This window comes from Canis lupus, chromosome 26 (genome assembly GCF_011100685.1).
Source record: "Canis lupus familiaris isolate Mischka breed German Shepherd chromosome 26, alternate assembly UU_Cfam_GSD_1.0, whole genome shotgun sequence".
In the NCBI taxonomy this organism is placed as follows: Eukaryota; Metazoa; Chordata; class Mammalia; order Carnivora; family Canidae; genus Canis; species Canis lupus.
Genome location: NC_049247.1, coordinates 24,735,927 through 24,763,500, shown reverse-complemented (window position 1 = coordinate 24,763,500; position 27,574 = coordinate 24,735,927). Strand labels below are relative to the sequence as shown.

The 27,574-nt window shown below is 41.2% G+C and overlaps 1 protein-coding gene across 1 annotated transcript; it reads right to left on the bottom strand.

Moving 5' to 3' along the window:
* Positions 1-3,593: 3,593 nt before the first annotated feature.
* On the bottom strand, positions 3,594-25,983 carry DRG1 (developmentally regulated GTP binding protein 1). The gene is made up of 9 exons (XM_038575698.1): positions 25,818-25,983; positions 24,873-24,996; positions 22,865-23,040; positions 15,588-15,657; positions 12,854-13,023; positions 10,357-10,487; positions 8,320-8,487; positions 7,935-8,057; positions 3,594-4,038 (listed from the first exon to the last, which is right to left on the bottom strand). Exons 1-9 carry the CDS (start codon positions 25,857-25,859, stop codon positions 3,939-3,941), a joined length of 1,104 nt encoding a protein of 367 aa, XP_038431626.1. The 5' UTR covers positions 25,860-25,983; the 3' UTR covers positions 3,594-3,938.
* Between the last annotated feature and the right edge of the window lie 1,591 nt (positions 25,984-27,574).

Here is a 27,574-nt window from a genome sequence, read left to right as displayed (position 1 = left end):
TTTTATCAGTCCTCCCACTCCCCAGGCACTCAGTGGGATTCCTTAGCTTCAGAAATAAAGCCTATGTTTAGAATTCTTGCAAATGCTTTGTTTCCACAGGTAGAAGCTAAAAAGCAGTCTCAAGTAACAATGTGAGAACACACACCTGAATCCAATTCCACCTCTCCTTTCACTTCCTCTTTGTGTTGAACCAAAAGTTGTGTTTGGTGGGAAGAATTGGGTTGGAGCTTCCCAGTAAGGGCTTCTTTTCAGGCTAAAAACTGACGGGACCAAAATGCACAATGTAGGCACCAAGCGATGGGCAAAGCTATTTGCCAGTGGTTGGGGAGACAGAGCCAGAAAGAAGGGAATGTTGCTAACACTAGCACAGCAGAAGGCAGATAGATTTTAAACCTATTTGGTGCAGGGGAGGGAGTGGAAGCAAAAGAGGAAGCTAATGCAATCTTCCAGGAGCTAAGAGCCTGATAAAAGGGTCAGGGAAGGAGAAAATGATATATTGGCTAAGAGGAGTACATGGAGCAACTTTGGGAAGTCTAACAGTCAAGAGAGGAGTTTGGAAGCAATCAGGTCTAGGAGAATGTGCAACACAGAGGTCAAGAGAATCGGGAATAAAAGATACAGCACAGGGAATATAGGAAATGGTACTGTATGGTGATAGCTACACTTGTGAGCATAATGTGTAGACTTGCTGAATCACTACTGTATACCTGAAACTAATGTAACATTGTGCATCAACTATAATTTAAAAAAGCTAAGGATGTAGAAGGCCACCTCAAAGTACAACAGAGGAACACCACAAAGAACCTCATGGAAGACCTACTTTTAAGGAGGGAGGCCGGGTAGGAGGAGGGAAAAACTGCCTCTCAAAAGAAGCAGCTGAGCAGTCAGCTCACTTTGGAAGTCAGTGTACCGGTGAGAAGTGGGGGAAAAAATTGGCTAGTACACGCATCCCTTCTTTCAGGAGGAATCAGAGCTCTGTAAAGATACTTGGTAGCTAAGATAGAAGGGTAGCCAGGTCCACTGGCCCTTCTTTGTAAATGAAGGAAATGAGCACAAAATCCAGGAATGAAGATAACTTATAGGAGTAAACTCTGATTCTTAATTCTCTTTACCAACAGTTGATTCAAGAATAGGCTTGTGACCCAATTTAGGCCATGACACAAGGACAATTTGGGCAGTTTCTGGCAAATACCTTCCCAAAAAGATAAGAAATAGTCCTATTATCTTCTGGATGCTGGGTGTAAAGCCTGGGACTGCAGCAGACATTCTGTGATTGTGAGAGGAGCCAGGTGTTCAGCAAAGCCAACGAACTGCAGTGGACAGAGTCAACTGAAGAAAAAATTTGGATCTTCAATGGGATTTCAGCTGCCATAAGCCCATCTGAGCTCCAGACAGCTTACATGAGAGACCAGGTTTCCTTCTACTTCAGCTGGTCATGTTAGTTTGCTGTTAAACAAAATTAAAAGTGTTGTAACTAATGACACAGGACAGGGAGTCTGTTAAGCTATGCTAAAAAAAGACCAGGAAAGGGGCACATGGTGGCTCAGCTGGTAGAGTAGGCAGCTCTCGATCTCAGGGTCATGAGCTCAAGCCCTACATTGGATATAGAGGTTGCTTAAGTAAACTTTTTTTTTTTTTAAGATTTTATTTATTCATAGAGACAGAGAGGAGAGAGAGAGAGAGAGGCAGAGACACAGGCAGAGGGAGAAGCAGGCATCATACAAAGAGCCTGACGAGGGACTCGATCCAGGGCCTCCAGGATCACGCCCCGGGCTGCAGGCGGCGCTAAACCGCTGCACCACCGGGGCTGCCCGAGGTTGCTTAAGTAAACTTTAAAACAAATTCAGAAAAATTAAAAAATTAAAAAAAATTTTTAAATAAATAAAACAAACTCAGGAAAGAAATGGTTCAAGGAACTATAGTCTTAAGAGTTCATAAAGAGAAAGCCTTAATTGTAGGACTGCCCCTCCTTAGTAGTCCTATCCCAGACACTATTCCTCTCCCAGAACTCTCAAGTTTGAGCCCAAAAAGGAAAGAGTTAAAAGGTAGGGTAATGCTCTCTTCAAGTATCAGGGGGCCACTGACAAAGGGAGAGGATGCTGAATGATGGAAGCAAGGCCTATTCAAAGCACATCCTGAGGTCCTTGATGAACTAGATTTCAATAACCTCCTCTACCCAACACCCTAGCAGTGCTAAATTCTTGCTCAATGATGTGAATTTGAGCATGAGGATTTCCCCGAAACCTAGAATTTGCTCTGGCTGGAGAGCAAGCCTTGCTGGAAATCCCGTAGCTCAGAAAGCCAATGTTTTTCTAAGAGCTTGGGTAGGCTCTAGATTATGGCCTCTCTGATGAATGCACCAGTGATACAAGGTCTATATCCTGCAAAGTGATGGGGATACTAGGCTTAACTCCTTGGTGGAGATAGTGCTAATAAACCCAAGCTCCAGGAAGACGATCAGAAAAACAATTGTTACTAAGGTAGCATGAATAACAAGTACTGGAAAAGGCTGAGTATGTGGATAATCCCACAGTCCCATCCCTCACAACCTGCTAGAAGTGCTAGCTCACTTGATCTAAAAATCAAACTCTGTCTTGCTGCACATCTGTTTCCGTTCCTGATTTTCTAAGGGACTACCCTTCTCTATTGTCCCTGTAATCCACACTGAAATTATCTCACTTCTTTTTCACTCAAGAGCAAGTCAATCAATTACCAAGTTTAGACTTCTCTGTACATACATGACTACACCTTCCCTCTGCCATTATTCTCACTAACCCAGTCTACTGCACAAAGATTGCTTTATCAATTTCCCAGTATTGGGGTGACTCCTTTATATTCCTGTTCCCAGCCCAAAACATCTCATTATGTCCTTAGTACCCTCCTAAACAGTCTTGACACCACCTTTCCTTCTAACATCACACCTCCATACGTACACATGTTTACACACAAACCTGCTCTGTTCAGATAAAGGAAAAGGACCAGAGATAAGAGCCAACATTCACTAAGTATTTACATGCCAGATACTGTGCTAAGGATTTTACAAGTACCCTCTCCCTTGATACTAACAAACTCCACTCTAAAAGGGAAGTGCCAGGGACGCCTGGATGGCTCAGCGTTTGAGCGTCTGCCTTCGGCTCAGGGCATGATCCTGGAGTCACGCGATCGAATCACACATGGGGCTCCCTACATGGAGCCTGCTTCTCCCTCTGCCTGTGTCTCTGCCTCTGTGTCTCTCATGAATAAATCTTAAAAAAAAAAAAAAAAAAAAAAGTAAAACATTTAAAAATAAATAAAAGGTAAGTGCATTATCTCGTTACAGGAGAAAACGAACTGTTTAGAGGTTGTGTAATTTATGCAGGGTTTCACAGCTAATTATAAGTGGCCACACATTTCAAACTTTTGATGTGTATGGCCAGAGTACTTTACAACTGCCACACAACACTATCTCCCATATGGGCTAGCCTTGCAGGGAATATTCAGTTAATTTACATCATGTCCTTCCTCTTTCCAGTATCACCTGTGAAAGACCACTTGAGAAGAGTGAAAGCCACATTCAGTTAGAAGAGTTTCCCAGGACTAAACATCAACTGAGATATTGCAGTCACATTTTAATCCATTTCACATCTAAGACCAGTTTCCCAAGTAACCCCTTCTGCAGCTACCTCACTGTATATACCCATCCTCATTCAGTCCATCCCCAAACAAATTCTGACAATGACACATGAGCTGCACATAGCTGGCTGGCCTACCAGGTCCTTTATGCAGTTGAATTTATAAGGGGACACCAAGATAAGACAAGTAAAGTTCCAGTTTGAGGGCCTCCATCTCCCTCCCCTGAATCCTGATCCACTGGCTGCCAAAGCCGGAAGGGGTTTGGGATAGGGTGCTTGGTCACGGGAAAAGCTGCTATGGTTGGCCCAGCAGATGGGCAGAAGGTTTCACTTCTTCACAATCTGAATGACATCCTCGTCCTCCAACGTATGGTCTTTACCCACTTTTTGAGGATTATGTTTCACAGACAGACCCCAAACCAAAGCGCTGTATGGAAGGGAGAAAAAAAAAAAAAAAAAGTCAGTGTAAATAATCACCTAGCTTCTACTCTATCTACCTGGGTGCCACCTTTCTGTGTAGATTTAGCATTCCAGCTCTTAAGCACCATAGGCTTGCAACATCCCCTTTCCCCAGTCAAGGACCACATTCAAAGCCCAAAGGCATTAGCTTCCCCTGCAGTACAGCACAATGGAGCCTTCAGATGCAAAGTGGCAAACACTTTCGGAAGTTGTGCGGTTCCTCTTGTTCCAGAACCAATTTAGCAAAATCAGAGAAAAAAACACAAATGAGAAATGTGACTAGTTTAAAATTAAAAGAAGAAAGCATGGGTTTGTTATAGAAAAATACTCAAATAATTCAGATTGGAAATTGATTCTTACAATATCAGTTATAGACTATTATAAATACCAGTTTTTATTGGGTCTACTAAAACCATCAATGGGTACTAATAAATATAGGGCCCTCCTCCTCAGTCATGCTAGGAAAATTCTCCCTCCCAAGATACCCTAACTGGTATGTTCTCCTGATTTTTTAGCATTTATGAATTTTTATCAATAGGCCTCCAATACTAAAAATACGTTGGGCTAGTGATGGAAATTGGTTAACAGGATACTGAGATCTGTCTCACAGAGGCTAAGAACTATATACCAAAGGAAAGAAAATGACAGCCACGTTGTTATTATATTGCCTTTGCAACAAAACATCTTTAGAAACCTATGTTCTGGGGCATGTAGGTGGCACAGTCTGATTCATGGTTTCGGCTCAGGTAGTGATCTCAGGGCTGTGGGACAGAGCCCCACATAGAACTCTGCACCCCTCTACCCTCACACTCTCTTTTTAAAATAAATAAGTGAATCTCAAAAAATAGTGATGAAAATCTACGTTCAAAAAAAAAAAAAAAAACACTGAACACTTCACTTTGCCAAAAAAGATAAAACAGCATTTTACTAACAGCATTAATAAAACACACATAAAATTTTTCAATGCATTAACAATATAAATGCACGTGACCATTTTATAATATTGAACTAGGAAACTAGTTGTTTTGTTTTGTTTTTAAAGATTTTATTTATTCATAATACACACAGAGAGGCAGAGACACAGGAAGAGGGAGAAGCAGGCACCATGCAGGGAGCCTGACATGGGACTCGATCCCGGGACTCCAGGATAACACCCTGGACTGAAGGCGGCGCTAAACCACTGAGCCACCCAGGCTGCCCAGAAAACTAGTTTTTAACAATCATATTTAACGCCTGCTTTAACATCAGTGCCTTCCATTTTATTGCTGGCAATGTAAAAAGGTTCAGCCCTTTTTGGAGAGCAATGCAGCAAAACATATCAAAGGCCTTATTATCATGAATCTCAGATTAAAGAAATTAAAAAGGAAAAGTTTTTGTGTGAAGTCAAGAAAACTATGTAAAGTAGCAACAAATAGGAAAAAAAAGTGATTACATGATGTGACTCTTTTAACACAGAAAATACATAATGATCAAAGGATGTGCATGTATTCAAGGACACAAATGGAATGCAACAAGGACAAGTGTCATAATTAGTAGGCCTGAAGCTAAATGTTTTTGTTTTTTTTTTAAGATTTTATTTATTCATGAGAGACAGAGAGAGAGAGAGAGAGAGAGAGAGAGAGAGAAGCAGAAACACAGGCAGAGGGAGAAGCAGGTTCCATGCAGGGAGCCCGACGTGGCACTCGATCCTGGGTCTCCAGGATCACACATTGGGCCGAAAGCAGCGCTGAACCACCGAGCCACCCAGGCTGCCCGCTACATGTTTTTCTATTAAGATAGTTAAAGTGCTATTTCTTCCATAATGGGGAAAAAAACAAAAAAACAAAATAAAACAAAAACAGTGACCAAATAAAATTCTAACTGCTTTGATATGTCTCTTCTCCAAAACATTTTCCTCCCTTCTCATTTAATTCCCTCATTAACTTACAACTCTAGAGGCGTCAGTGTTCTGCCACCATGGAAGGCAAGAGCTATACAGAAACCTTTAAGGTGGGCAGCCCTGGTGGCTCAGCGGTTTAGTGCTGCCTTCAGCCCAGGGCGTGATCCTGGAAACCCAGGATCGAGTCCCACATCGGGCTCCCTGCATGGAGCCTGCTTCTCCCTCTGCCTGTGTCTCTGCCTCTCTCTCTCTGTCTCATGAATAAATAAAATCTTAAAAAAAAGAAACCTTTAAGGTTTGAAAAAGGAAAATATTTAACTTTACAAGACTCTCCTTCACTGATTCAAGTATATGCCAAAACTTAACAGTCTGAGGATAGTGGAAATTAGCACCTGCACTTAGAAGTTATTTTCGATGAAAGGAATGTGAAGTTTAATAAAGGTCTTCACTCTCGGTATTCTCAGGATCAGAAACAAGTATTTTTTTTTTTAAGTTTTTATCTTACTTCCAGTTACTTCAGTGTTGTATTAGTTCCAGCGTACAATACAGTGATTCAACATGCTTCACCCAGTGCTCATCACAAGGGCACTCCTTAATCCCCATCACCTATCCCACCCATCCCAACTATCTCCCCTCTGGCAACCATCAGTTCCTTCTCCATAATTAAGAGTCTATTTCTTGTTTTCTCCTTTTTCCCCTTGTGCTCATTTGTTTCTTAAATTCCACATATAAGTGAAATCATATGTTTTTTTTTCTGACTTACTTCACTTAGCATAATACTCTCTAGCTCCATCCATGTCATTGCAAATGACAAGATTTTATTCTCTTTCATGGCTGATATTCTATTGTATGTATATACACATCATCTTCTCCATCCATTCATCAATTGATGGGCAAAAAATTGTTCTTGATTACTATAGTTATGTGAGCTGATAATGTTAGAAGAGTGGTGAGGGATATAAAGAAATTCTTTGCACTATTTTTTCAACTTTTCTGTAAATCTAAACTTAGCTCAGGGGTGCCTAAAGTAGCTCAGTTGGTTGGGAATCTGACTCTTGCTTTTGGTTCAGGTCATGGTCTCAAGGTCATGAGATCAAACCCTCTGTCAGGCTCTGTGCTCGGTAAGGAATCCGCTTGAGATTCTCTGTCCCTCTCCCTACCCATGTGTGTACAAGCACACTTCTCTCTCAAATAAATCTTTAAAAAATGAAATAGGGCAGCCCCGGTGGCACAGTGGTTTGGCGCTGCCTGCAGTCCGGGGCGTGATCCTAGAGACCTGGGATAGAGTCCCACGTGGGGCTCCCTGCATGGAGCCTGCTTCTCCCTCTGCTGTGTCTCTACCTCTCTCTCTCTCTGTCTCTCATGAATAAATAAAAGCTTTAAATAAAAATAAAAAATAAAAATAAAAAATGAAATAAAATTAGCTCAATTAGCTCAAAATAAGATGTTATAAATTTCTTTCAGCCTGTAACAGCAATGAAAGTATATGTAGGAGATTTAGGGGCATTTACCCATGCTTAAGGTCCACAGGGGGTCTCAGCACCCACAGGAGGCCAGTATGATGCTGGCAAGAAGAATTGACGTTTGTGTTTGCCAAGAGGGAAACTAATTAACAAGAGAAAATCAGAGCCGTGTACTGTCAGCCATCCTGACCTGACAAGGCTTCTAAAGCTCTTCTTGCTCCAATTTAGCATGGTTTTAGGATTGAAGAGGCACTTGAGTGGCTCAGGGTTGAGCACCTACCTTTGGCTTAGTCATGATCCTGGAGGCCGGGGATTGAGTCTCCCCAAAGGGAGCCTGCTTTTCCCTCTGCCCATGTCTCAAATGAATGAATGAATAAATAGGAAGACACTGCAGAATTCTAGCCAGGCAAGCATTTTAGCAACCCCCTGATGCCATTTTCTTAATGCTACCCTAAGAATTGCTAGTTTGTGGAATCAGTAGCCCACAGGGAAGAGAAGGCACTACATGCCCATGATACTTACTATTTAAATTCTTTGATAAGATTTTTATGAATCTTCATGCAGAAATCCTCCACTGTAGTCCTGGAATAAGGCAGCACCACTGGAGATGTATAATCAGGCAACTGGCCTTTGGGTTTGGTGTAACTAGAACAAAGAGGGAGCAGAGGTTTCCTACTTCTTGGAATGCTTAATGTACTGAATGCAAATCAACCCTCCATCACCCCTGAGAAGATCAGACACAGATAACCTCCAATTAAGGAAGAAGGCCCTCAATATGGCCTAGCAGATATTTATTTATTTATATCTCCAAAATGAGACAAACTGTGTTAATGAGCTCCAGATAGTATCATTTTAGGACACTTTGTTTTAATTCCTACAACCATATGACCTTTCCACGAAGACTTACATCCTCACTAGTTTCAGATAGTCCCAGATCTTTTCCAATAGGTCATCAAAATTCCAGCGGTGATGGGCAGAAATGGGTACACAGTGAGGCACCTTATAGATGATATCCAATTCCTCAATGGAGATCTGATCAATCTTATTCAACACATAGATACAAGGGATATAAACTCTACAGAAATAGAAGAAAAATAGGACATTAGTCTGGAGCTGTTGAAAAGACTGTCAGTGCGATTATGAGCATCTCCAAGCCCAGAACGCCAAATCAGAGACTCATAAAAAGCATCATAAAAAGCAGATCAACCCCTCAACCCTGCCCCCAAAAGGCTTCCTACCAAAATAAAGTACAATGTCCAAAAAGTGAACTATGAGTTGAGATGTAACAAAACTCAAACCCTGTCTGAGCCATGCAGGTAATTATTGAGATGCATCATAAGAACACAAGTTTTGGAATCACACAAAAACCTACTCCCAGCTCTGTTACTTCCTAGATCTAAATCCCTTGGGCAAGTCTCAGAGTCAATTTCCCACAAAGTTGTTTTATGAATTGTAAATGTATTTTTAATAATATATTCAATTTTTAAAATAAAAAATGTAACATCTAACAATGTCACAATCCTAATGTCCATATCAATACGGCAGCTGAGGTTACTATTAATTTATAGCAAGTCACAACTTTTCAGGCTTCAATTGCCTCACTTATACAATGCCTAACTCAAAGAATTGGCTTTTGTTTTCAAATGAGAATCGAATAAATGCATCCAATAAACAGGAAAGCAATTAAAAAATATGCTCATGGGACACCTGGGTGGCTCAGCGGTTGGGCGCCTGCCTTCGGCTCAGGTCGTGATCCCAGGATCCAGGATGGAGTCCCACATCAGACTCCCTGCCAGGAGGCTGCTTCTCCCTCTGCCTATGTCTCTGCCTCTCTCTCTCAGTCTGTGTGTCTCATAAATAAATAAATAAGCTTTTAAAAAAAATATTATGCTCAAATGCCAGGAAAAACTTTAATAGTGGCTTAAATTATTATTTAATTTAAAATACTAATACTAGTTTTTCATGGTACTTTAGCTGCCTTTGGCTATCTTTAGGTTTATATCTTTAGGTTACCCTTAGAACATATACAGCCAAGCATGCTCTGAATTCTATAGGTACCCTATAGAATTTCTCAGATGGATTCTGGGAGAGCAGATTGAGAACTACTCTCTTCACCATCTTATGACACAGCTTAGGTAGGGGACAGACTAATTCACAAAAAGTAATAGAAATGGGGAATTTGGGTAGCCCCGGTGGCGCAGCGGTTTAGCGCCGCCTGCAGCCCAGGGCGTGATCCTGGAGACCCTAGATCGAGTCCCACGTCGGGCTCTCCGCGTGGAGCCTGCTTCTCCCTCTGCCTGTATCTCTGCCTCTCTCTCTCTGTGTCTCTATGAATAAATAAATAAAATCTTTAAAAAAAAAAAGAAATGGGTAATTTAGGGATGCCTGGGTGGCTCAGTGGTTGGGCGTCTGCCTTTGGCCCAGGGTGTGATCCTGGAGTCCTGGGATCGAGTCCCACATGGGGCTCCCTGCCTGGAGCCTGCTTCTCCTTCTCTGTGTCTCCCATGAATAGATGAAAGGAAAGGGAAAGGGAAGGAAAAAGGAAAGGGAAGGAAAGGGAAGGGGAAAGGGGAAGGGGAAAGGGAAGGGGAAAGGGAAGGGGAAAGGGAAGGAAAGGAAAAGAAAAAGGAAAAAGGAAAAGGAAAAAGGAAAAGGAAAAAGGAAAAAGGAAAAAGGAAAGGAAAAAAGAGAAAAAAAAGAAAAGAAAAGAAAAGAAAAGAAAAGAGGAATTCGACCATCGTAATCAAATTTCAGAGCAAAGAAGGATGCCAGAAATTAAAACCAACCCTCCAATTTACAGCTAACAAAACCAAGGCCCACTATTATGAGATAGTAGCAGACCTAGAGTTAGAATCAATGTCTTACAGATTCATAATCCAATGTTGTTTCCACTATAAGGCTTCAAATTCAAATTCAGACACCAGATCATACACTTGGTCAGTACCTGTTTCCTTCCACCACATCGATGAGGTCGTCTGCTGTGGCATCACTACGCAGCGTCACATCAGCATTGTGAATTTTGTATTCAGCCAGAATGCTCTTCACAGTCTCAGCATCCAGCTCACTCTGAGGGCACTGAATGTGCAGAGAAGACAGTAACTGGTCACAGAGCAAAAAAATCTCCCAGGAGTATTTATCATTATACCTGGATAATCCTAAGATATAAAAATTCATTTCTAAAGTCTGTTATTCTGGATGAGAGTAATTGACTTTTATTAGAAAATACTTCAAAACTATTAATCTTTCCAAACTCGAATGAAGATGCTAGGGACTGAATCACTCCTACCCAAATTCATATGCTGACCTCCTAAATCCCAGGTATCTCAGAATGTGACTGTGAGGGTTAAAGATAGAGTCTTTAAAGAAGTAACTACGTTAAAATGAAATCAGTCATATGGATAAGCCCTAATTCAAGTGGCACTAATGTCCATACAAGAAAGGGAGACTAGGATATAGACCCACAGAGGGGAAAACCATGTGAAGGCACAGGAAGATGATAGCTATCTACAAACCAAGTAGAGAACTCAAAGAAACCAATCCTGCTCATATCTTGATCTCAGACATCTAGTGCCTCCAGAATTAAAATAAAATAAGTAGGGGATCCCTGGATGGCTCAGCAGTTTAGCGCCTGCCTTCAGCGCGGGGCATGATCCTGGAGTTCCGAGATCAAGTCCTTCATCAGGATCCCTGCACGGAGCCTGCTTCTCCCTCTGCCTGTGTCTCTGCCTCTCTCTCTCTCTCTCTCTGTCTCTCATGAATAAATAAATAAAATCTTTAAAAAAAAAAAAAGTATCTATTGTTTAAGCCACCCAATCTATAGTACTTTACTATGGCAGCCTTAGCAAATAAATACAGAAATATTAAACATTAAATGTTCAAATTTAAACATTATGAAAGGATAATGAGAAAGATCTCCTCAGCAGGACAGTTTAACTCTGTGCTAGTCATATCATCTGGATTTCTAGAATGTTAAATGTTACAGGAAATTCTCAATCTTCAATTATATGACTTAGAAGCAAGCAGCACTGGACAGAGTTGATCACTCCTCCAATCTTGGAAACTAAGTAAAGAAACTGGTTTTCCTGATTTTCTTTCTTCTTTGTCTAAAAAGTCTTATTTGCTGATTCTTCCCATCTCCCAACCTCTAATCACTGAAGGGAACATAAAGCGAAATCCTTGAACCTACTTTCTATTTATACTCATTTCCTAGTTATCTCAGATAAGCTCATGGCTCCAGAGTTACTAAACACCAAATGTATACCTCTCCAAGCCTAGATAATTCCTCATATACCTACTGGGTGTCTGACTAGCATCTCAAACTGAACATCCTAATCTTCCCCTCCTCTCCAGCCCCATCCTACTCAAAGTCTTACCATTTTAGTAATGGGAGTCTATTTTTCTAGCTCAGGAAAAAAAAACTTATAGTCATCTCTCTCACAACTCATATCCAATCCACAAGTAATTCCTACCCAGCTACTCTCAAAATCTTTTGATAAATCAACCATTTATCTCCCCCATTGTTACAACTCTGCTCTGAAAACTATCACTTCCTGACTGGATTGCTGAAATAACCCCCCCCCCCTTTTTTTTTTTTTAATAACCTCTTAAATGGCTTCTCTGCTTTGGTTTCTTCTGTTCTTAACCCAATTCAATCTTTTCTCATCTCAACAAACTAGACTGATTCCACCAAAACCTAAATCAAATCCTGCTCACTCCATAAATTGGAACCCAACCAAGAGTTATCCATTTTTTGCAAAGTAAAAGCATGTATGGTCCTATGCTATGACTTCATCTCTTACCACTCTCCTACTTGCTCACTATGCTATTCCCCAAACATGCAAAAGCATGCTGTACCTCTCAGGGCTTTACACTTGGATGTTTCCTCTACATGGAATGTTCTTCCCCAAGACAGTCCTTTTGTTCACTCCCTCATGTCACCTCAGTGAAGACTTCTCTAATCAACTCTCCCACCAACACTCTTTTCCCTGTTTTTGTCCTTAGATTTATCATCTAATATATTGTATTAACTCATTAGTTTTGTTCACTACTTTTCCACATAGAATGTATGGACAGAGACTTTTGTCTATTTTGCTCTCTCTTCTAACCTACTCCCTTACTAAACAAGAGCCTAAAAGAATGCTTGGCACATGATAGGCACTCTATAAATCTGTGTTATGTTAAATAAATGAAAACACAAGATATTAGCAGCCATCTACTTCATGAAGGCTGGTCCCATACCACATCAAATAACCCAAAAGAAGAAATGAAATTAAGGCTGAGATTAATTCTTTTCCTACTCTGTCAGTCACTACAAGGTCATTTCGTTACCTCAGTTAGTGCTGGCAGAAGCCAGGTGATTTCCAAAGTTCAACATCCCTATACCTCAATCTACTCTCTACCCCAGTACCTTCAGAAGCCTGGCCCATATCCCCTCCACTTACAGTGGCCGTGAGATTAATGCCTCCTTTATCCTTCTTCTTAAAGCCAATGTTGGGGGGTTTGCTGTTCAAACGAATGCCAAAGCCTTCCAGCTCATTTTCAATTATCTTTTTATGTCCCAAGGGTTTCAGGACATCCAGAACAATAAGGATCAAGTTACATGTTCGGGCCACTGAAGAATGGAAAAAATAATTTATACAAAGCACAGCTCAATACAGATTTTACTAAGCCAAATACTCAAAAGCTGGGGAGAGGGAGGCAGTCGAATTCCATTAAGACAAAGGATTTTTTTAATAAAAAAAAATGTGTGTGTAGACACACATCAAGTTAAGGTTACCAAATTCTATGCCAGAAGTCAATATACAACGTGTGCCTTGTTTTCCACTGGTGTAACTAGAAGATATGTTAACTTCTAGATAGACTAGCAGAAAAACAAGTCAGAATGAGGGCAAAAACCAGGCAATAACTTAAATCCCTGAAAAAGTCAGATTTAAAATAATAAAAATTCTAAAAACGTAAGACTATCTGTTTGGCATATTTTTCGTCAACTTTACTGTCAGCATTATCACGTATATATACAAATATATCTTATCAGTGTAATTTACAAAAAACAAATAGTGTCCGTGTTAAATACAGTTTAATGACAAACATAGGGCAGCCCGGGTGGCTCCGCAGTTTAGTGCCGCCTTCGGCCCAGGGCCTGATCCTGGATCCCCAGGATCGAGTCCCATGTCGGGCTCCCTGCATGGAGTCTGCTTGTGTCTCTGCCTCTCTCTCTCTCTGTGTCTCTCATGAATAAATAAATACAATCTTAAAAAAAAAACATATATTATATATCTGTATAAATACCACAGACAAGCAATATGCAGAACATTTCCATCACCTCTGAAATCAATCTTCCCCTTGATTCCAATTCATCCACTGATCTGCTTTCTGTCAACATAGGTTAGTTTACATTTTTAAAAATATTAACTAATTAAAATGAAATAAAATTTGAAATTCACTTCCTCAATTGCCCTAGGCACATTTAAAGCACTCAATAACTACACATGTCTATGGGCTACCATACTGGAGAGCACAGATTCAGACCATTTTTTCTATTGGACAGTGCTCATCTAGAAAGCAACCAATCCAGATTAAAGCAAGAAAAGAGGGCAGCCCGGGTGGCTCAGTGGTTCAGTGCTACCTTCAGCCCAGGGCGTGATCCTGGGGATCCAGGATTGAATCTTACATCAGGCTCCCTGCATGGAGCCTACTCCTCCCTCTGCCTGTGTCTCTGCCTCTCTCTCTCTCTGTCTCTTGTGAATAAATAAAATCTTTAAAAAATATAAAATAAAGCAAGAAAAGAGGGCACAGGAGGATACTGCCAGGGTTGTGGGGAAAGAATGAAATCAGTAAGATTGTATTTGAAGCTATTATTTAACTATCTAGAAAAACACTGACTGATGGGCATTTGATCTCTTAGAACATTTGAAAAATACAGGGATCCTTGGGTAGCTCAGCAGTTTAGTGCCTGTCTTTGACCCAGGGCATGATCCTGGGGTCCCGGGATCGAGTCCCATATCGGGTTCCCCACACGGAACCTGCTTCTCCCTCTGCCTGTGTCTCTGCCTCTCTGTGTGTCTCTCATTAATAAATAAATAAAATCTTTTTTTTTTTTTAAGATTTTATTTATTTATTCATGATAGCCACACAGAGAGAGACAGAGAGGCAGAGACACAGGCAGAGGGAGAAGCAGGCTCCATGCAGGGAGCCCGACGTGGGACTCGATCCCGGGTCTCCAGGATCGCGCCCCGGGCCAAAGGCAGGCGCCAAACCGCTGTGCCACCCAGGGATCCCTAAATAAATAAAATCTTAAAAAAAAAAAAAAAAGAACATTTGAAAAATATTAGCAAACACATACAGTAAAAAAAAAAAAAAAAGAAACCACTACATGAAAAACAAATTTCAAAAACAGATTTTAAGAGAAAAGAAACCAAGTCATAATATTCCACCTATCTTAGCACTGAACAAAAGTTACATATTTGATACATAATAATGTAAACTGTAACTGATAAGTTAACTAAAAATTTTGATATAATTTGTTTGAAAGAAAGGAACAGGGGGGTGGGTAGCACCTAGTTGGCTCAGTGGAGCATGTGACTCTTATCTAGGGATTTTAAGTGAGAGCCTCATGTTGGGTGTAGAGATTACTTAAAATGAAATTAAAAAAAAAAAATGGGTAAAAAGGTATAGAGTATAAGAGAGCTAATTCTCCACCATAACATGAAACCAATAGATGACATCTAAAATTAATCGTGAGATAGCAATATAAGCACAATATTTGAAAATCTGAAGGTAAATAACAAAAGGAACAGCTGAAAAGTTAATAATAGTTGCCAATGGGGAATGACAGTGGAAGTGAGGAAAGGTAGAGTAGTGGACTGTTGCCAATTTATGATTAGCCTTTTATAATATTTTACTTTAAATAACCACAACCAGTGCGACAATGGACTAAAGCACTTCACTTCTCCTTTTCTTAGTGTTTCTCCTCAAATGGAGATCTGGACTGTTATTTTCTGAGGTCCCTTCAAGTTCTGACATTCTATTCCAGTAAGAAGTCAAGTAAAACTATGCCCTTCACTGTGATAAAATCTCTAAGTCCAAGGTCTAAGTCCAGGGTCTTTAGTCTCCAACTAAAGAAATAGTACTCAATAAAGGGATAATATCCCAGGCTGGTAGCCTTGGACAACTCACCTGCAATGACTTGACGGCCTCTACCTTTCCCATCCTTGGCACCCTCAATGATACCTGGAAGATCCAGGAGCTGCAAAATTAAGGACAGGGTAAGGAGAGAAGGAAAAAAGAAGCCACAAATCTGAACAGGTGAAACAGAATGATTTTTCAAGTATCCAAAGTATATAAGATCCAAATCCAACATCCTGATAACTTGAATATTACTTTTACTATGTATTTCAATGTTAGGTTTTTTATATACCTTTTTATATTTTACCTAGTTTAAAATACCTAACAACTCTGAGATATCAGCTGAGGTTCACAGAGGTTAACTGATTTGCCCAAAATCACAGTCCTAATAAATCAAGTAAGATTATAACTCACATTCTGAGGGCCAAACCCATTATTCTGCATTAATCTCTTCTAGGGGTGCCTGCGCGGTTCAGTCAGTTAGGTGTCCAATTCTTGATTTTGGCTCGGGTCATTATCTCAGGATTGTGAGATTGGGCCCCATGCTGGGTTCCACACTCAACGTGGAGCCTACTTAAGATTGTTGCTCTCCCTCACCACTATTTGTTGCTCCTCTCCACTATTCTAAATAAATACACATACATACCTACCTTCTAATAGTCCCTTTTATTTTTTTCAGGTTGAGCCTCCATACCAATTCCTTAATGTAGGTAATGGATCTTGATAGTCACAAAATACACATTAAGAGCTTTTGCAAACCCTCCAAATCCCTCAATTCACAAAAGTTTCTGCAGCCATTCCAGGTGAGCATATAATAATCACCTGTAAAACCATTAACAATTCATCCATCCCTACAAATTCTAACTTAAAAGGACAAAGTAGGGTTCATATATTGATCTGTACTTCACAAGGCTCCATGGCTGACTCTGATGTGTGTCCTCAGTTGAAAAATGACTGCTTAATTGCCCAGATAATGCAGTAAAGGTAAAACTTCACAGAAAACTTCATAGAAGTCATAGTGTATGTACATAACAATGTGAACATAAAAACCAACTTCATAGCACACAATTCAAATGCACATCTCAGCAAAATTACAAACTATTAGAGGCGACTGACAACAATTGAGAACATATATAAAATCTGAAAATACCAAGGGTCCACTATATGGCCAATCTTGAATTATCCACATGAATGAACCAGGAACAGAGTGGCAGCTTATCAAAACATCATTTAAAATTAGCCTTAGGGATGCCTGGGTGGCTCAGCAGTAGAGCATCTGCCTTCAGCCCAGGGTGTAATCCTGGAGTTCCGGGACGAGTCCCACGTCAGGCTCCCTGCATGGAGCCTGCTCCTCTCTCTGCCTTGTCTCTGCCTCTCTCTCTCTCTCTCTCTCTGTCTCTCTCATGAATAAATAAGTAAAATATTTTTTAAAAATTAATAAAATAAAATAAAATTAGCCTTAGCTTGGGATGCCTGGGTGGCTCAGCTGTTGAGCATTTGCCTTCAGCTCAGAGCGTGATCCCAGGATCCAGGATCAATTTCCACATCAGGCTTCTTGCAGGGAGCCTGCTTCTCCCTCTGCCTGTGTCTCTGCCTCTGTGTCTTTCATGAATAAAGAAAACCTTTCTAATTAGTCTTAGCTTTAAGTCTATCTGACATTATACAAACATACTTCCCACTAAATAAACCACAATGAGGGTACCTGGCTGGTTCTCAATCTCTGAGTCTTGAGTCTGGGCCCCACATCAGGTGTAGAGATTACTTACAATGAATAAATTTTAAAAATAATTAAATAAATAAACACAATGAAAAAGAACTAATTCAGGAGGCACTTAGTCAACTTTTCCTTTCAAAAGCCTACTCAAAGTTCCTCCCTCTTCTTCACTACATAATAATGTTATATCCTCTAAGACTAATACACCAAACTGAGCTACCCTTTTATAATTTATGTTGAATACATCAGTCCTGTCTTGGAAACGTTAGTTACACTGATTTACACATAATGCATACATGGAAAGTAATGAACACACCAGATCTTGATTTCTAATCACTATTTTCTAATAAAAGAAATTGGAGGGGGATCCCTGGGTAGCTCAGCAGTTTAGCACCTGCCTTCTGCCCAGGGAGTGATCCTGGAGACCCGGGATCAAGTCCCACGTCGGGCTCCCTGTAGGAAACCTGCTTCTCCCTCTGCCTCTCTCTCTCTCTCTCTCGGTCTCTCATGAATAAATAAAATCTTTAAAAAAAAACAACTTAGAGCTCCTTTAGAAGTGGTTGACCTCAGGGCCAGAGTAGGGAAAAACCTAAGATTAGCATGGAACATCATGTCATGCCAACAAATAAGAAAACACTCACAAAGATGGGGGCTTATGGAAAGAACATGGGAACCAACCTGAAGGAATTCCTAATTGTCAAAGCTGGAACAAAACAATAAAATAATGGCAATACTGGATTATAACCCATAAAATAAGTATCCACAAACCCACACTGGTACATATTATCGAATAAATAGGTAAATTAATAACATGTAGTAACATGTAGTAAGAAAGAGAAAAAGAATCACCATTTGTCAAGAAGCAAAATAACTGCTGCAGATAGGATCCACAGATGAATGCTAAAATGAGTGGGCAAGTTTGAGAGATAGGATTTATATCTTCTCAAAGTACCTCCCCAAGGTATTTAACTACGAAAAGAAAGATGAAAATTTAAAAAAAAGAAAGATAGTAGCTTTACAGTAGAGAAATCCTGCTGATACCACCCTAACCAACCAATGAAGGTCAACATCACCAATTAAGACATACAACGTCATGAATTCTCTAAGATACACTGAGGATACAGCATCATTTCGTGTCTTCTTGACAAAAATACATAATACCTCAGTCTAATTGTGAGAAAACATCTGACAAACCCAAACTGAGGGATATTCTACAAAACAATTAATCAATACTCTAAGCATCAAAGTCTTAAAGGATAAGACTGAGTATCTATTACAGATGGCAAGAGAATAAAGAAAAAGAACAAATGCAACGTGGGATGATCCCAGATAAAATCTTGGAAAAGGACATTGGTGGGAAAATTGGTAATATCTGAATAAGGGAGCAGCCCCGGTGGCGCAGCGGTTTAGTGCCACCTGCAGCCCAGGGTGTGATCCTGGAGACCCGGGATCGAATCCCACGTCGGGCTTCCTGCATGGAGCCTGCTTCTCCCTCTGCCTGTATCTCTGTCTCTCTCTCACTCTCTCTGAATAAATAAATAAATCTTAAAAAAATACATATATATATATATCTGAATAAGGTCTGTAGTTTAGTGATGACTGCCTCAATCTTAATCTATTCCTGATACTACCTCTGTGATCATGTAGGATGTTCACGGCTCCTGCATGGAGTCTGCTTCTCCCTCTGCCTGTGTCTCTGCCTCTGTCTCTCTGTCTCTCTCATGAATAAATAAAATCTTTAAAAAAAAAAAAAAGAAAGAAAGAAAAAGAAAAAGCCAACCAAAAGCGAATACATTTATATTTACACATGGTCTCATTTATGTAAAATTCAACATATAAACTAATCTTAGTAATAAAACATAAATAAGTAATTGCTTGGAGATGAAGGAAACCAGGAGGGAAGGGGCATGAAGAAACTTTTGGGGATGGTGTGTTCATGATCTTAATTATGATGATGTTTTCACCAGTATATAGCTATGTCAAAACTTACCAAACTGTATACTTTATCTGCAGTTTATTGTATGTGAATTATACCTCAATAAAGATGTCTGAAAAAACAAAAAGTTCATCATCAGTTGTTCCTAGAAATTAAGTCTAGAGTCTAATAGCTCTTCAACTCTCCCAAAGATTCTAGAATCTATTTCTAACACTTAGTAAATTCCATTCTGCTACACATGTATCTGCTATATATATAAAACTGCTGAGAAAAAAAAAAAAAATATATATATATATATCATCAGCAAAAGGCTTTAGTGTATGTTAAGCCTCGTTAATGTTATCAAGAACTCAAAAAGGAAAATCCATCTGGATAATCTAAAACTCTTAAACCTAGAACATGGCTATAAAAGACCATATTTCTCCTAGTGTAAGAAAAAACAGCACAGGTTTTCTAACTACTGCAACTGAAAACGGGAAAATTTATTGAAGCCTCTACAAAAGTAAAAACAACCTAAATTTAGCTTTTCTTGACAGGGAAAGATTTTTTAACGTTACATGGAACTATTTAAACATAGCAACTAAATTCCAGAGAGTGTCAGGCACATTCAGGGTGCTATAGCTGTAGACATGGCAACTAAATTTCATTCAATAAAATAACCCGTGCTTTATGCATCTAAATGTCATATTAGATCCAAAAGATAAATATTTCTTTAAATCGTGAAACTGTAGATTTTAAGAATTCAATGTTAAACTAACTCAAACTAAATGCCTTTAGAGATTAAAGCAGTTAAGTTAAATGTGCAATTATTTATATAGGAAAACACAAATCCTAGGGACTCAAGCAAGGTGAAAATAAGCCCCATAAATATTTTTGAAGCTGAATATCCACCTTGCAGGCTAATCTCTACTTGTGTGAAAAATCAGTTTTCTTTAGAACATCCCCAATACGTGGTGATTCAGTCACTACTTAAACACTTCCAGACACAGTAATTCATTACCTCAAGAGGTACCGTTCCATTTTTAGGCACATCCTTCATAACAAAAAACCAGAAATCTCCCTCCATATTAATTCTTACTAAATGGTTCTAATTTTGTATACCTCTCCCTCCATTTCACAGATGAGTGCTCTGCCACAAAACAGCTATTTAAAGAACATTCAAGAGTGGTCATCTTCACCCTGCTATGTACACCTTAACTTAGTTTCTGGAGAAAGTCAGAAGGGGAGGAAAGAGTGCAGAGGCAGAAAAGAAAGCATCATGCAAAAAAGGGGGGGGAACCCCTAAAAGGTCAGGAGACACTGAAATGAATGCTTTAGGAGAAAGACAAGAAAAGAGAGGGTTAAGTAGCTCCCATTCTGATATACTTCAAAGCCCTGAAAGAGGTATCAACAGCATCTCATCAGGAAAGAAGTTATTCTCGGAGCTGCCAAAACTGTGATTATCACCAAGACGCTAAAACCAGACGGCATCAAGCAGTGGTCCAGATATATATGCCTAAGCATCCTCACTCTAGTTATATACATTTTGGACACAGGAGTACCTGAAAGGCCCATGCCCCAACAGTCTCTGCATAGGCAGGAAAAAAAACAAACACTGAAAATACCACCAGGACACTGGTCCTTTCCTACTTCAGATTAATGAAAAAGCATGAATGCACCTCACAACTCTGTGTAGTTCGGCAAGAGGGAAAACAGATGCTTACACTAATAGTTCTCAAAGAACAAGCCAAGGTACTCTGGGCACCACAGAGAACTTAAGGGTGCCATGAGATATCCTAAATTTTCAAGAGAAACAGATATTCTTGGGGCACCTGGGTGGCTCAGTGGTTGCGTGTCTGCCTTTGCCTCAGGTCCTGATCCCAGGGTCCTGGGATAGACTCCCACATCAGGTTCCCCGCAGGGAGCCTGCTTCTCTCATGGCCTATGTCTCCGCCTTTCTCTCAGTGTCTCTCATGAATAAATAAAATCTTTAAAAAAAAAGAAAAGAAAAGAAAAGAAAAAAGAAAAGAAAAGAAAAGAAAAGAAAAGAAAAGAAAAGAAAAGAAAAGAAACAGCAATTCTTGATAGATGTCAGACAATGAAAGAACTACTAGCTCCACACAGCTCACAATTTTTTTTTAAAGATTTTATTTATTTATTCATTCATGAGAGACACACAGAGAGAGAGAGAGGCAGAGACACAGGCAGAGGGAGAAGCAGGCTCCATGCAGGGAGCCCGATGTGGGACTCGATCCCCGGTCTCCAGGATCATGCCCTGGGCTGAAGGCGGTGCTAAACCACTGAGCCACCCGGGCTGCCCTAGCTCACAATTTCAACATTACATCCTATTACATTGCTTTCAATTATGTCATATCCAAATGTCTGGGAAGTTAGATTTTTTACCAGTTGCTATAATAAAAAGCGCCACACAAAAACCAATGTGACATACGTAGTGGTTTCCAATCTGATTCCAAGGTTTGAGAACTGATATGGTTTCCAACAGTGCACACATCCCATTGGTAAATAACTATGGTTGTAAGGACATAAATATTTAAGTTGTTTGGACCTAATGATGGAATCATTCAGTATTTCTTTTGGCCTAATAAAAAAATTACCAGGACAAGAAGAGGTGTTAGGAAATAATTCCTGAGACACTAGGGTGATTTGAAACGAGAAGGTCTGGGAACTTCCAGCCTAAGTTCAAATGCCATGGAACTCAGAATCTTGCTTTCTTAGCTGTGCAGCCAACAAGAGTATGACCTATTAAAGCTTGCATACACCTTCTTTCATACCCAAAGGGACTCTTCACTTGGGAGCCCTAAACCCACTACCTATCTACGAACAACTTCTCTAAACACCAATTTCATTAGGCCTCACAGACAAGAATTATCTTCTAAAAAGGAACTTATCGGGCAGCCTGGGTGGCTCAGCAGTTTAGCGCCGCCTTCGGCCCAGGGTGCGATCCTGGAGACCTGGGATCGAGTCCTGCATCAGGCTTCCTGCATGGAGCCTGCTTCTCCCTCGGCCTGTATCTGTGCCTCTCTCTCTGTGTGTCTCTCATGAATAAATAAATAAAATCTTTTAAAAAGTAAAATAAAATAAAAAGGAACTTATCAAAAAGTAAAAAAATGAAAGATAAAAAGGATCTTACCACGTTATTAAAAAGGTTCTGATGAAAAATAAATAAGTAAAAATAAAAAGGTTCTGACAGTTCCTGGCTACATAGAAGATAAAATTCAACTTCCTTACCAGGCACACAAGGCCCTTCATAATTCAGCTCCAACCTACTCTTCTTGATTCGGTTTCTATCACTCCTATCTACACTACAGCGTGCACCACAGCAAGCTATTTACCACTATGGCTACCTGAAACTGCCTATTACCTTCTCTAGCTGATGAAATTCTACTTGAACTTCAAGACCCATCTGCACTGCCATTTTCTACATGAAGCTTTTCTAGTGTTACCAGACGTTTCCCCAATATCCTTAGGTGAAAAAGCGGTCCCTTCTTTCTCTGTGTTTTAACAAGCACTATCCCATTGTATTATTGTCTTTATATACTGCTCTATCTCCCTTGCTAGGCAGGAGGGGCCTCACAGATCAAAGATCAGGCCTGGCATACAGAACGCTTCCAATAAGTGCTTTTTAAATGAATAAAACAATGGATTTCTTCCCTTCTGTGGCCTGCAGGCCTGACTCACCTGGATCTTGGCACCTTTGTATCTGATGACACCGGGCACAGTGGTCAGAGTAGTGAACTCATAGGCTGCCACCTCAGAATATACCCCTGCCAGGTTACTAAGCAGTGTTGACTTCCCCACTGATGGAAAACCCACAAACCCAATTCGAGCATCACCTGTCTTGGCCACATCAAAACCTAAAACATCAATAAATATCAAAAAGAAGAGGAAAGTTATCTCTTGAAGTGTTGAGATTCATGAAATTCCTTTCACATTCTGGTAGTCTACCCATCTAGGATATATTTCTCAAACTTTCTACAGGTTACCTCTACAGAGGTTAAGTACACAAAATAGCAATTAACATTGTTCAATGGAATTTTTTTTTTTAATTTTTATTTATGATAGTCACACAGAGAGAGAGAGAGAGGGGCAGAGACACAGGCAGAGGGAGAAGCAGGATCCATGCACCAGGAGCCCGACGTGGGATTCGATCCCGGGTCTTCAGGATCGCGCCCTGGGCCAAAGGCAGGTGCCAAACCGCTGCGCCACCCAGGGATCCCGGAATATTTATTTAGAAACTTTCTTCCTCTACTTACACTGTCATACACCTTTCCAGTACGCACAGAATTTAAGACTCAAAGATTATATAATAACTGATCTAAAAAAATGGGTGGTCCACCTGGGTGGCTCAGTCAGTTAAGCTGCCAGGTGACTTTATTTTGGCTCAGCTCATGATCTTAGGGTTAAGAGTCTGAGCTCAATATCAGCCTCTGTGCTTGTCCTTGTCCCTAACCCCCCTTTTTTTTGTATGTGTACACACTCTCTCAAATAAATATTTTAAAAATGAGTTTCTTCCTAATTGGAATATAAGAAACAAAAGCAAAAAGAGAAAAAAAAAATCAGACTCTTAAACATAGAGAACAAACAGATGGTCACTAGAAGAGAGGTGAGTGGGGAGACAGGTGAACTGGTGAAGGAGATTAAGAGCACTTGTGATGAGCATTGGGTAATGTATAGAATCCTTGAATCACTGGGTGCCTGAGTGGCTCAGGCAATTGAGTGTCTGCCTTCAGTTCAGGTCATGATCCTGCAGTCCCAGGATTGAACCCTACTCTGCATTCAGTGAGGAGTCTGCTTCTCCCTCTCCCTCTGGCCCTCCCTACTCGCGCTTTCTCAAATAAATAAAATCTTTAAAAAAAAAAAAAAAGTGAAAGTGTTGAATCACTATATTGTGCACTATACTGTATACCTGTAAGTAATACAACACTATGTTAAATCAATGCTAGAATTAAAAACAAATTTAAGTAAAAAATAAAAGCTTTTAAAAGATTAAATAAGAGAAAAATGGGTTTCTTTTTTGTCTTACAAACTCTGTGGGAGGGATGTCTAGGTGGCTCAGCAGTGGAGCGCCTGCTTTCGGTTCAGGCCCTGGTCTCAGAGTCTGGGATCGAGTCCCGCATTGGGATCCTTGCAGGGGGCCTACTTCTCTATATCTCTGCCTCTCGTGAATAAATAAATTTAAAAATCTTTTAAAAAAAAAAACAAAAAAAAAAACTGTGTGACTGACCGGGTTTTTGTTTTGTTTTTGTTTTTTTAAATAATGGCCTCAAACAACGTCAAAGCCAAATTCGTGGCCCTCCTCTAGGAATACAGTATTTATGTATTCCTGTAAACCAACGAAAACCTATTTTGGATCACCATGGGATATACACAAGGGTGCCTGGCTGGCTCAGTTGGAGGAGCACGTAAATCTCAATCTCAGGATCTTGAGTTCGTGATCCACGTTGTGTGTAAAAAACATAAACTTAAAAAAAAAAAATACAGTATAAAACCCTAGTTCATCCCTTAGACAACATTCATTGGCCTTTGAAACCAGCAGAATTAAACACACTCAAGAATTTAGGATTAGAAAATACACATCTACACTTTTCTATATGACAGCTTAAAGTTCTTTTTAAACCATACACCTGTATTATTTTGAAAGAAATTACATCAAAAAAACACACCAACATTGAAGAAAAACACAAACCTTCTCCTGGCCCACCACCACCACCACCTTTTGGGGTAATGAGTTCTCTACGAAGCTTAGCAAGGCGAGCCTTAAGCAGCCCTAGGTGGTGTGCTGTGGCCTTGTTCTTTTGAGTCCGAGCCATCTGCAAGGGAGGAATCACAGTTATAAATCAGAAGCAGTTCTTACAGGGTAAAATATCCAGAATGAATGCTCTCCCAACTGTGAAGGATTTTTTTTCTAGATCCTATCTGAGGTCAATATACCCATTTTAGTCAGAGTTGGAGTCAAAATTCACCCTCTTCATCACCCAGCCCATTCCCCTCATTACAAAGAGGTCAACTGAGGCCCAAAGTAGAAGGGACAGACCAACCAAGGTCACTGAAATTAACATCCACAAATCAGAGTGAAACTCGGCTGCGGAGTCCTTCTCTACCGCTTGTACGTGGTATGCTCCATCTGACAAGGTCACCACTCTCCAAATTTTAAAGAACTGAGAGCTTCAGACAACAGAAGCACAGCTGGTTCAGGTGGAATCAACAGGCTACCGCAGATGTTATCCCAGATCCATTCCTAGGAGCAATACTCTGGGAAACGCGGTCTACCGAGTAGAGAGATTGGGGAAAGGGGGACGGGTTCTGGGAGATGATGAAAGATACTGGGGTGCGAGAGCGGGTCAGGGCTGGAGGAGGGAGGAGGTGGGGGGGCTGTGCTGCTCACAGAAAAGAAGACTGAGAAGAGCGATATTCGGACAGGAGCCGAACACTAGAACGGGGCACTGACCAAGCAGCAGGGGTGTGGAACGCGGGCCCCGGCTGAGGGGAGTCGGGGGGCTCGGCGCCCGGCTGAGGGGAGTAGGAGAACGCAGGCCCGGTCCTGACGCGGCTGAACAAAGTACGGGCAAGAGCAACGCTACCTAAGAAAGAACACTCCGAGGGAGAGTGAAGCGCCAGCTGTGCCCATTACCTCGGCTTCGATCTCCGCGATCTTCGCTAAGGTGCTGCTCATGATGGCGAGTCCCTGGGAGGTCGCTGGGGAGCGTAGCGGCCTCCGCACAGATGACCACCCCTCACACAAACGCCGGCGGACCTGCCCAGGCCAGCAGGCGCTACCGCAGCGCGCAAGCGCGGGACTTCCTACGTCTCGCGAGAGAGTTCAAGGCGCAGCTCACCGCGAGACGTACGGCTTGGAGTGATCTCTTCCCCCCTCAGCCAACCCCGCCCCGTCCCGCGAGCCAGCGCGGTGTCATAGAGCCCGCGGGAGCGGGGGCCAGAGAGGCCGCCCGGGTCTGTACCTCCCCGAGCGCGCGGAGGGTCGCGCGCCGCTCGGCCCCGCCCCGCCGGACCTGCGCCCACGCACTGCTCGGCGCCCGGCGCCCGGCTCGTGGTGTGCGAGGAGCGGTTTCTGGTTACTGCAAGCTGCACCCGCAGCCTCCGACCCGGGGCGTGGGCGCGGGGCGGGAGCGGAAAGCGCTCTCAGGCGATCCACTCGGCTCCGCCGGCAGCGAGGGGTCCTGAGCCCCCCCCTTCTGACACCCGGGGAGACCCCCCGGCGGACTCCTCGGCCTCCTGGATTGAAGAGAGACCGATCTTCAGCCTGTCTGGCCCTCTTGAAAAAAGAAAATGCACCCTTTCGGTCACTCAAAGCTATATTTAGGGGTCTGTTTTGTTAATCCCCAGCCCTGAGTACAGTGCGTGGCACATGGTGAGCCTGCAGTAAGTGCGTGATTGATTAGATAATTGCCCGAGAACCAGTGCTTGCAACATAGCTTGTAATACTGAAAAATTTGAAGCTGTGTTAAGGCTCATCAGTAGGGAAATGGATAAATAAATGGCACCTGTGTGCTGTAAAAAAAAAAAGTATTGCAGTCGTTAAAGCAGATCTGTGTGGTCTGACTGGAAGGATGTCAGGACATACTGCTTACAAAAGAATAAATGCACCTACGTTGTGATCCCACTTAATGTATTTCTTAAATGAGTTGTTTAGGGATCCCTGGGTGGCGCAGCGGTTTGGCGCCTGCCTTTGGCCCAGGGCGCGATCCTGGGTCCCCAGGATTGAATCCCACGTCAGGCTCCCGGTGCATGGAGCCTGCTTCTCTCTCTCTCTGTGTGACTATCATAAGTAAATAAAAAATTTTTTAAAATGAGTTGTTTATATAGGTGTACACGTATGAAAATGCATTGTTTAAAGGTCTGAATTAAAGCATACAGTCTCAGGCTCTCAACAGTGGGGTGGAATGCAAGGAAAGAGGGAAAAAGACTTTTCACTTGTTATTCTACATACCTGTGTCTTCTAAATTACTTAAAAGATGAATGTTATCTATGTATTACTTGTGTAATAATAAAATTTAAAATTTCAAAAGAATCCTCTTCCCCAAGTGTCTTGTGAAGAGGAAGCCGGGATATTCAGGAGCTATGTGCTGCTTTTGAAAGCGGCTTCCTGTGGGATCAATGAATTCTTGTTGATAGATTGATTGATCCACTGGGAGTCCGCAGGCTAGGTTTAACCCACAGGGCTGGCCTCCACTCAGCCCTGGGAGGGAAGTTTATTTATTTAAATTTGTAAGTAAGAACAATTCCAACTTGCCAGAAACAGAAAAAGAGGTTTTATCAGGCGTAAGGGAGGGAATGGGGAAAGGAAAGCTTTTCCAGAAGGTCCCTAAAGGACCCAGGAGTTTCATTCTTCTTTTCTTTAACCTCAGCGTTTTCATAAATAAATTAAGG

What these genes read in the sequence shown, in the direction of transcription:
- DRG1 (XM_038575698.1), bottom strand. Translation starts at nt 25,859, where the DNA reads ATGAGCAGCACCTTAGCGAAGATCGCGGAGATCGAAGCCGAG. An exon ending in GCATTAATCTCACGGCCACT is followed by an intron (nt 10,488 to 12,853) that starts GTAAGTGGAGGG and finishes CTGCACATTCAG; the next exon opens with TGCCCTCAGAGTGAGCTGGA. An exon ending in GATGTGGTGGAAGGAAACAG is followed by an intron (nt 8,488 to 10,356) that starts GTACTGACCAAG and finishes CTATTTCTGTAG; the next exon opens with AGTTTATATCCCTTGTATCT.